This window comes from Tasmannia lanceolata, unplaced genomic scaffold (assembly GCF_043159265.1).
Source record: "Tasmannia lanceolata isolate RefF3 unplaced genomic scaffold, GAP_Taslan_0.1 ptg000015l, whole genome shotgun sequence".
NCBI lineage: Eukaryota > Viridiplantae > Streptophyta > Magnoliopsida > Canellales > Winteraceae > Tasmannia > Tasmannia lanceolata.
The window spans coordinates 42760285-42771107 of NW_027518692.1; the positions used below are offsets into that span (position 1 = coordinate 42760285).

Here is a 10823-nt window from a genome sequence, read left to right on the forward strand (position 1 = left end):
GATATCGGGTTGGGTCAGGTTGACCCGATTGCAAATTGGGTTGGGTCGGGTCGGGCTGAGCCCAGCCAGGTTGGAAATCGGGTTGGGTTGGAAAAATGGGTTCCTCGGGTTGGGTCGGGTTGGCCTCAACCCGACCCGACCTGAGTTGCACCCCTAAAAAAATCCAGTTTTTTTCCATGGAAAAGAAATTTCTAACGTTTGGTAAACTCGTTATTCATCAAAAATTTACATTATTTTTCAAGGAAAACTACGAACATACCAGACCTTGAAAATTTTTTTCTATGGAAAATAATAGTTTGCATCGGGGGAGGCAGTGAGAGAGAGACTTCTACTGTTCTACAATCAATGGCAATAGGTAATTTCTGGGTCCTACATGAGCATAGAGAGCATCTATGTGAAATCAAGACCGTTGATCTTGTAAAACAGCATGAGAAGGCCCACATGGTCTTAATCCCAACCATATCGGGATAGAACAATATGACCCATATGACCTTTGTCCAAAGAATGCACATGAGCCAGAGTATATGATCAATGGGTCCATTGTAGAAACAATTGGACGATTAAGATCGTCAGATCAATGGAATGGACATCATAATTCATAAGCCTGCGTTTGGATTGACAGAATCAGAATTCGGAATCAAAATCATATTCTGATTCTCCCCTGAGTAGAATCAGAATAAAAATAAAAATAAAAATTTTAATTCAAAAAAATTCTAATAAAAATCCCATCACGACTAGACAGAGTTGAAAGGATCAACGGATTCGAATACATCCACATGGCAAACGTGAGCTCAAAAGTGCTGAGAATCACTCTGTTCGAATATTTTTTTCACCAGTTGATCACAGAGCCTGATCGTGAACAGTTTAACCATTCATTTGCAACCCACTGATCGAATGGTTGTGATCACTCGATAAGTCTGACTTCTGGTCATGTCCTCTCCACACACAGTAAGGCCCACCAAATTAAGGGTCTAGATCACGCTAAAGTCTTAGAGGTGGGACCAGACTAGGCTCCCATGCGCTTCTCATAGCAAGGCTTCCAATAGAAATATCATGGATTCCGTGTCTTAATGTAATTATCTCTACTATTTTCTGCCCACCTTCAGAAAATTGCTACTTTAGCTGCCTACAAGCAGAAAAAGTAGAGAAACAAACCACAACAAATGAACAGATTGAAGATTAAGTAGCAAGAGTTAATATAAAAAACACACATGCATACATTGGTTTCTTTTCTTTTTTGAAAGGTTAATGCGTACATTGGTTTTGGTCACCCTGTTTTTATAAAAATGGCATAGCTTCATATCTCTTAAAAACAAATAATAATAATAATCTTACTCAAGGATCCTCCCTTTCAATAATTCAAGAAGCAAAAGTAAAACAAAACAAAAACTTTCTTCTGGTTGAAGATTCATGGCTTGCTGTTTGAAACTAGCGGGCCTTTCAGTTTCGTATTTCCATAACCATGGCTTTTTGTAACCCAGAAACATATCAGATGGAACCATGTGAAACGTAGATATAAAAATTTGATAACACATATCTACTCCTCAACCTTGACGCTTTTCTTCAATTTTCCTCTATGGGAATGCTCGGAGGATCCCAGAGAAGAAATGGAGCTTCGACCTTCCCGTCCTCCTGAATCTCGAGTTGATTGATCCATGGACCTAGCAGATTCCTCGGATGTTGACTTATCAATACGCCTTTGCTTGGAATGGTTCGATCGCTCCACACTCTGGAATGAAGTTCCACTAATCATCCCTGAATCTCTTTGCTTGCTACTTTGTGAACTTCTAGCCCCCATGCTCCTTGATGGAGTTGCTGAATGAGAAATGTCCATCCTTGAAGAGCCTGAACAAAAAACTGGTGTCAGTTTAGTGGAAACTGGAATAGATCACACCAAATAGCAAATGTAGTGGGCAAGCAATGGAATTGATTGACTGTTAGCAGTGGATATTTATGGAATAATTTGCAATAGATGAAGTACAAGGTACAAGGTTACTAAATATGTGTATTGATAATCACAGAAAGGATGTGGTTTTTCAAAGGAAACCAGTACCTGCAGATCTCTGACTGCTTCGACTTGGATGACTAGAACTGGGTTTCTCCGACTTGCTAGGTTCTGGATAGTGGACCAAACAAACCCGGCGCGAAATCTTTCCAACTGTATCAGGAGCAGGATAGAAAGTATGACAAGAAAGCCGTGACAAAACCATAGTTCATTCTCATATTAATAAAGAAAAATAGTTCATTATCATATCAATAAACAAAAAGTGGGTATCAGAATCAAGGTGGATATCACCATTTCAAAAAAAAAAAAAAAAAAAAAAAACACCATTTCAAAAAAAGAATCAAGGTGGATATGCACAGTAACACAATGAAGATGTGCAATCAGGAATGCCCAATTCCTCAAACTGGAATGAATAATTTACAGGTCAGTTGTAGTGGCCAGGGAACTAGCCACAACCCATGTGCGTAATTGAACTTTCCAGATATGTCATTATTTCATGTAACTGCTACAAATGTCAAGGCCAAATTAAGACTTCTAAACCCCTCTCTCTAGCAAGGAGAGAAACCAATGTTACCATTAAAAAGAAAAAAGAAAAACCCATCGTACCTGAATCACAGTTCGTTCTTATATGGGGTGCAATGGTTAGGGCGGTACAATGTGGGGAATGTCATACATGTTATTCAAAAAGAAAGTTGCAGTTCGAAACAAAAATATATATAATTTGAAGATCTCAAATAATCACTAAATAAATTTGAAGATCTCAAAATATAAGTTTTAAAATAATGGCCAGGGGTCTTCTGTGCTTGTTGGAGTTTCTCTTGTGCATACTAACAGTTCTCTTTTAAAGATACTTATCTATTCGAACAAAAATAGCTCCATATCTCTGAGACAAATGGACAATGAATAAGCAAATACCCCATTAACATCTACCATTGAGCACAGAACAAGTAGTGGTGACCAGCTTGGCAATTTTGATCGGACAGCCCACTACCAAAATTTTATAAAGGGTTGATGTCGCATATAAAAGAGAAATCCTTAGGATCTTGGATCAGCAAAATGTACTAGTGAGTCACTATCAAAGAACCCTTCTAAACTTTAGTTGTCGATTTCGTTCTGCATTAGGTGGAATTTCTAAAATTCCTTGTTTCGGGAATGATATTAGAACAGAGCCTATGCTAGAATATACCAGCCCCTGTTTCAGATATTCTGGACTATAGTCATTCTGGTCAGTGTGGTAGGTCCATCCTGTTTTGCACCTTTTCACTAGTTCCGGGACAATTCTGTTTCTTTATATTTTCTTAACATTTTCATCGAAAAGTTGCACGCCTTAAGGGCTATTTGGTTGTGAGATAATCCCAATTGAATTATTGTTGTGTGCGTTTGTGTGAAAGAAGGGAGGGGCATTTGTAGTAGGAAAACAACCCTTTCTTTGAGTGCGTCTGTTCATAATTGTGACAGAATCTCTGAGTCTGCTCATCTCTAAAGCTGAGCAGTGTGGATTTATTAATGGACTAAAACCCAGCTGGTCCTCTACCTCCACTATCATGCATCGTTAATTCGCAGACGACACGATATTGTTTCTCGCTAGGAGCAGGTAACAAACGTCAAGCGTATATTCCGATGGTTCGAGATCATTTCTGGGTTGAAAATAAATCTGTCTAAGAGTGTTGTCACTGTTATAAATCTGGAAACAAACACCACCTCCAATTATGCGCGAAAACTTGGATGACAGGTTGTTGCCTTCGCTATTAAATATCTTGGTTTGCCTCTGGGTTATGGTACTCCTAAAGCAGAGTTATGGGATCCGATTATTGAGAGAATCGAAAGAAAACTCGCGATGTGGAAGAAGACGTTCTTATCTTTTGGGGGTCGGATTGTGCTTATTAAATCTGCTCTCGCGAATATGCCGGTATACTATATGTCGCTATTCAAAGTGCCCGCTTGTGTCGCAAATCGTATCGAAAAAAATTCAAAGGGACTTCCTTTGGGAAGGGAAAGAGGAGAGGGGGGGGGGAGAGGAAATCAAACATGTTATCGGTTGGAAAAAGGTATGTGAATAAAAAATAACTGGTGGGTTGGGTATAGTCAAAATTCGACTTAAAAATGCGACCTTATTGGGTAAATGGTTTTGGCGCTTTGGGACAGAAAAAGAGGCACTGTGGCATAACGTTACAGGAGCGAAATATCGTCGTAGGTGGGGGGGATTGGGTCTGCAATAGCTCCTCATCTCACAAGGGATCTGGAGTGTGGAAGTTTGCCTGCTCTTTCCGGGAAGATTTCCTGCCTCTTGTACGGTTTACAGCCGGAAAAGGCAATGCTATCCGGTTGTGGGTTGATTTATGGATCAGCAATTCTACACTTGCTGTGGAGTTCCTCGGCCTTTACCATATGGCGCGGGACCGGAATTCAACGATCGCAAATAATTTAATTGGAAGTGAGGGCAGCAGTAATAACTTCTGGGATTACCGATTGTGGTGCAATTTAAAGGACTCAGAGATCAATCACTTCGGGTCTATTATTGGTAAGCTATCATTCACTAATCTATCAAAATCGGAGGAGGATCGTTGGGTGTGGACTCTAGATAGTCAGGGGGCTTTCTGTTAAGTCTTTTTCAGGAAGCTTAATGATGGTATTGGTGCTCCTTCTCGTAGCGTCAAAATCTGGAAATCTGTTGCCCCTCCTCGAGCATCTGCTTTCCTATGGACAGTACACCATGGCGTTAACACATGTGAACGGTTAAAGAGGCAGGGATTTCGCTTGGCGAGTCAGTAACTCGGTGTATTCTCTGCAAAAACTCTCTATGGGGATACTTAAGTTCTTCAGATTTTCTTGGGCATTAAAGAAGAGTTCGAAGGGTCATCCTCAATTGGTGTGGTGCTCTTTTTGGATGCGTTGATGAATCCATGTGGTCATCAATCCCATACGCAATTGCATGGGACATATATGGTCTGAGCGTAATAATCGGATATTCTCTGGGAAGGAGCGGGGTCGGCCGTGGAAAGAAAACATGGGACAAAATCTCACCACGGTGGAGCCCACCACCGGAGGGGCGGTTCAAACTAAACTTTGACGGGAGCTCCCGCAGCAATCCTCGTAGGGCTGATGTCGGAAGGGTAATTCGGGATCACAACGGCTCTATCATAACGACCTATTCTGGACCAGCTGGTGTATGTGACGCCAACAAGGCTGAGGTATCTGCTCTTCTATTTGGATTGCAATGGTATGTGCAACACAACCTTGGCCCACTTATTGTGGAAGGCGGTTCTACAAACACCATCGCATGGGCTATGAACAAGAGTTGCGGTCCGTGGCGCCTTGCCAACAAGATTGACAAGATTTGGGATTTGGGATTTGGTTTCTCTCATTTGTCCTTCGGTATCTCAGATGCATTGGTCGGCGAACTGCTTGGCTGATGAATTAGCCAAGGAGGGTGTCATTCGGGACACCATTTCCATTGTCGTTCACCCTCGTCCGTAGAGTTTTTGGATATGCTTTTCCTGCTTATCATGTAATTCGGGCCTTGTGCATGGTCATTGTTGTTTTGGGGACGGCTCATCCGCTTGTAATGAATTTGATTTAATGCAATACATTCTCTTACTGTTTCAAAAAAAAAAAAAAAAAAAACCTTCTTTACATGAATTATATGGGTGGTACTGGTGGTAGGTCTAATGAATACGTAAATGTTTTGCTTTAGTTTCCTCTAATATTTCTCTTTTTTTTTCATTTTTCTTTGTTTTAAAAATTAACTTCCTATAAACGTTGTTGCATCTTTTTTGAAATGACCAGATCACCAAAACATTACATTCTAAAACAAAAAATAAGCCACCCATCAAATCAGAATTGCCAATTATGTATGAGAAATATTGGCAGTGGCACACACAAAACAGAAACAAGAAGAGGCACTTCCATTTCACGTGCTCACAGCTAATTTACATTGGTGATTGCCACATATTAAGCCTAATGTACTAAGAAGATGAGATGAAGTTGGTCATGTTTTAATCTACCCTCCAAGTAATAATCAAGTCTTTGTAATATTGGTTAGCCAAGTGTAGGGAAGCACAACTCCAACAATATTAGGTTTGGCTTTTTAAGAAAAAATCACATGCAAAAGCATTTGAGGTCACAACAAAAACCATTAAACCTTTGTGAAGGAAACAGTAACTGAGCCCAATATATGGAGACGATAAGAGAGGGTGATGGAAAAGCTTAAAAGCCTCTAAAGGTGATCCAAACAATTAAAATTTATGATCTCTCTCCTATCATGGAGTGATGGAGAAAAATCCCACAAAGAAGAAGATCACCCACCTAAGATTCCCACTAGAAAATACAAAAGCATTTCCTTTTTCATTACTAAGATGGGATTGGTACCTTATACTCAAGGTAGAACCCTTGATAAATAGATCAGACATCAAATATAGACCACAAAGTTGGAAAATTGATCAGATCATGGCAATATTCAAATCCTGAACCCTGGATCTAGATCAAGACTATATTGTAAGAAAAGCAACGCCACTAATATCCCAGCTTACATATTGATGCTATGTGGAACCATTATACTATTAGAAAAGAGTAATAAGTGTTTCAATTAGGGGAAATGAGATGATACATCTCTCCCCCCCCCACCCTCACTTCTCTCTTTATTTCCATCTCCTTTTGTTTGTCTTCTTGTGAAAAATGTAAGCTGGGATTGAACCCCCATTTCCACTCCTTTTTGCTTGTCTTTTCTTGAAAAATGTAGTCATAGACAAACAAAAGACCAAAACGCAGGAAAAAGATGGTGCAAATATCATTTCCGTTCAATTAACAACTAAAGAGCAATAAAATCCATAAAATAAATTAATACTTGGATGACCAAAACACTGTTGGATAAGTAAAGATAATTGACCAAGCCTAATAAACCCAATTCCAATGAAAATAAAAACTGCACTCCCCTAAATTGCCTCTTTTTTATGTACAGTCTTGGGCACATGAGGCAAATAAACAATGGTACAAAACTTGGATGCACAAGCGTACATGTGCAAGCTGCTTGCATATGTACAAGGGAAGCATAAATGCATAATAAATACAATGCATATCACACAGAACCATCTCTACAGCAAGTTCTTCGTGCCATACAAAGGGGTTTTTTTAATGGTGAAATATTCATACAAAGGGGCTTCATGTAAGAAAGGTATTACAGATGCCCTTACTATCAATTCCAACTCAAAGAAAGCATGTGGCTGAAAAAGAAAAAGAAATTGATACTTAAAAATGAATCAAAATGAATGAACAAATAGTTATATCTTAAGGACTACATACCAACTTTTGACTCTGAGGAAGAGGGCAAAAACACAGTTGCATCTGGTTCTTGAGCTGCAAAGCTAACCAAATCATACGATTTCCCTGGCATAGTAACAGAGGATTAATAACACCCAAAGGAAATCCCCATCATTTATACCATAAATTATGAATAATGCACAGAGAATGTGCTCTACAATGGTGGAACACTCTTATGAATGCAGTTGTTGTGCGACAATATGAAAGAGATCTCAAAATTGAAATCCATCCTTGAACTCATTCTTTTTCTGGTAAATTGGACAATTTTTCGGAGCACAAACCACTGTCTGTAATGAGTCAAGTCCTCCTATAGTCCTAGTAACGAGAAATCAGTTAGCGGGGAAATGCTTTAGTAGAGAGTGACCTCATAGTAATAAAGTGAACACGAACACTATTAAATAGTTAGCCCCAGGTTTAGTTGATCTTTACCATCCTTCTAATATGATCCTACATTGGATTTCCAATGGCTGAAAATACAACAATAAACAATCCTAAGCTCCTAACATTCAATATACGCACTTTTGGTCATCGTCGAATGTAAACTGTCCTGTACGATTGGAATGAATTTTGGGCCATTAGATATCCAAAATATGGCTATAAAATGGGCATATCAAATTATTAAAATGTGGGATTGTAATAATGACCATGCCTCATTGCATTACAATGAGATTATACCCAACAGAAGCATTCCTCTCGGTTGACATATTCACCTCCCCCAACAAGATGTTTATTCTTCCATCTCAATAAAACGAAATATGGATAAGCCTTATATCTTACCAGATGAACTTTCGAAACTACCCAACTGTCCATCATGATGCAGCTTGAGAGACACTTCCTTCCCCTCAAAATCCTTAGGTTCTAACTGCAATTCCCACAAAAAACCATGTAAGTTTGACACCAAGGCCAAGCACAAAATTCACCAATATATATTCAAATAAAATGCAGCTGGCAGAGAAAAAACAAAGTGATTATGACATTTTTCACAGAATACATATGCCATAATGGGAATTTACATGATTAATAGGCCATTGAATGAGCCAGAGCTCGTTCGAATCCGTCAAAGAGATTTCAACAAGTGGGTCCTTTGTATCCTCCTGAAACTCTAGCGGAGGTTTGTACCTTCCAGAGAGAAAAAAAAAAGGTCATGACCCACAATCACAAAATGAAAAAACAAACTTTTCCTCTACCATGTATCAGTAATAAAAACAAGGCAAGAAACAATGTGTAAACGAGAAAAAAAAATCCTCTTAATAGAGAGAATTGAAAATGCTTCAATGGGGACAAGAGATTAAATAAATGATATAACAAACAATAACCAAAAAAAGAGGGAGAAAATTTTAAAATAAATCAAAACGAAATATCGCATACCCATCTTCGGAAGCTTCCATGGAACTCAATTTGAAACGATGAACTGAGCGTCTGCAAATGGTATGACATCAAATTCAGAAAACCCAAGAGGAAAAGAAGAAGAAAAAAATTAACCAGAAAAACAAAGATTCCAGAAAATGGAACATTCAATAAAGCCATGAATCATGTACCCGAGAGAGAAACCTGGCCCAGATTTGATTTCTTATTAATCTTCTTCCTTATTCTACATCTACGGTTTTTCCTTTGGGTGTGGGTTTTAGGGTTTTGAAAATGGTGGCAGCGGGTAGGGTTTTAGAGACAGGAGGCCATAGAGAAACAAGAGGTTTATTTTGGGCTGTAATAAATTCACCCCCTACAAGAATGAATTCACCCCCTGTTAAGCTTCCGTATATTTTTCAAGATGATTTTTCGAGAGATGCCTATTTACAAATGGGGCCATCAAATGGACAGTCTAGACAATGGAATAAGGTGGGCTGCAATGAACTTCTTAATAAATATGCGTGCATCAGTGCATGTATTTTTGTTAAAATTTAAAATATAGTGGACCCACCTTGTTCAAATATCTAAACCATTATGTGGTTAGGCCCAACATAAATAGGTCGTTCCACGAAAATCAATGCAAGGAGACTGGACCCAAATGATCCTCTATGTAGTGTTTTTAAGTTTTGTTCTCTTTTGAAAAGGATGATTCAAACTTCTATCTGTCATCTGTTAACATCAAGAAAGGAAGAGGTGTTTTCCCGGTAATCCCAGACCGAGAGCTCTCTTTCTTGATTCTATGGGTGGTGGTGCATGGCCGTTCTTAGTTGGTGGAGCGATTTGTCTTGTTAATTCCATTAGCGAACGAGATAATCCAGACAGTATCGCCGACAACTTCAATGAGGAAATCCTTGTGTCCGAGACACCTATGTCCGAGCAGGTGGGACCGCCACCATATCCATTGCCAGACACCTATGCATATTATTCTTTTTTTTTTGTCAAAAAGTGGGCATAAAACAAATTCATTTTTTAGCACGCCGAAGGTCATGTTTGGCAACCATTATTTTTTTTCCCTGGAATATTAGTTTACTCAGTGGTGAGGAAGTTGGGAGAGGGAGGGACCTAAGAGGGGGTGAATATTAGTTTACTTGAGTGCTTCTCCGAGCTTTCAAAACATTAACACTCCTTTCGTGTCTAATCTCCTCATTTCACAAGCTTGGCTTTGATCTTCATCTTATTATTTGTTGTGTAGCAAGACCTCCTCATCTGTTTGTGAATCAAAGATCAAAGCAACCCACAAACAGTTCTACACATATATGCAGGGGAAATAAACCATACCACAAACAATGTAATGCAAAATCATATTCTTGCCTACCACAGGTTAGGGTTGAGGTAATGCTACCTCCGAGTGGGCTTAGATTGGCATCAACCTGACCCAACCCGGCCCAAGTTGCACCCGTAAGAGAGCAAACCCAATATATATTCTTCTGTAGCTGCCTCTGTTGCTGTTTCTTATTGTTAGGAAAATGCTAAAAGATAGTGTCGATAAGCTCCTTCCTAGCAAACACTTTTAGTCCTCGCTTATACCACATGTATGTGATCGAATCTGCTTATCCAAACAAAGACAATTAAGTCCAGCAAAACGCCATTGAGAAAACCTCAGGAAGTATGATCATATATCCTTTGATTTATAAAGCCTCGTTTAGGGTCCCGCCAAAAAAGCTAAACCCTGGGCAGTTTGAATACATGGATTTTACAACGGCACGTTTGGCTACATGAATTTTTTTTTTTCCTGGAATATTAGCTTACCCAATGGTGAGGGACATTGGGGGAGGGATCAGCCAATTATTGGACTCAAATTTAATGTAATTTCGACTCCAATAATCGGTTGGGGGCTTACAATTGGTTGTGATAATATCAAACGAATAGATTCTTAATCTGAGTCTGTTACAAAAGAAAGAAAGGCATGGTTATTTACCTCGTAACCCTGATTCTGGAAAGAATGCCCACACTCCCTCCATTTAGTATTGGCACTAATCTGCTTATTTTAAACAGTAATTTTTAATGTCCATGCTAAGCTATTTCAATTTCTTACAAACTATCAACATCCAACTAGAAAATTATTTAATAAAATAAGGAGTGTGTAATACTTTTT

The 10823-nt window shown here is 39.0% G+C and overlaps 1 protein-coding gene across 1 annotated transcript; it reads right to left on the reverse strand.

Moving 5' to 3' along the window:
* Positions 1–1199: 1199 nt before the first annotated feature.
* LOC143845555 (uncharacterized) lies at positions 1200–9130 on the reverse strand. Its single transcript, XM_077353935.1, has 7 exons — positions 8860–9130; positions 8690–8740; positions 8335–8440; positions 8099–8183; positions 7304–7387; positions 2054–2158; positions 1200–1845 (listed from the first exon to the last, which is right to left on the reverse strand). Exons 2-7 carry the CDS (start codon positions 8707–8709, stop codon positions 1538–1540), a joined length of 708 nt encoding a protein of 235 aa, XP_077210050.1. The 5' UTR covers positions 8710–8740; positions 8860–9130; the 3' UTR covers positions 1200–1537.
* Positions 9131–10823: the final 1693 nt, after the last annotated feature.

What these genes read in the sequence shown, in the direction of transcription:
- LOC143845555 (XM_077353935.1), bottom strand. Translation starts at nt 8,709, where the DNA reads ATGGAAGCTTCCGAAGATGG. An exon ending in TTCAATGGCCTATTAATCAT is followed by an intron (nt 8,184 to 8,334) that starts GTAAATTCCCAT and finishes TGGGAATTGCAG; the next exon opens with TTAGAACCTAAGGATTTTGA. An exon ending in AAGCAGTCAGAGATCTGCAG is followed by an intron (nt 1,846 to 2,053) that starts GTACTGGTTTCC and finishes TTTTTTGTTCAG; the next exon opens with GCTCTTCAAGGATGGACATT.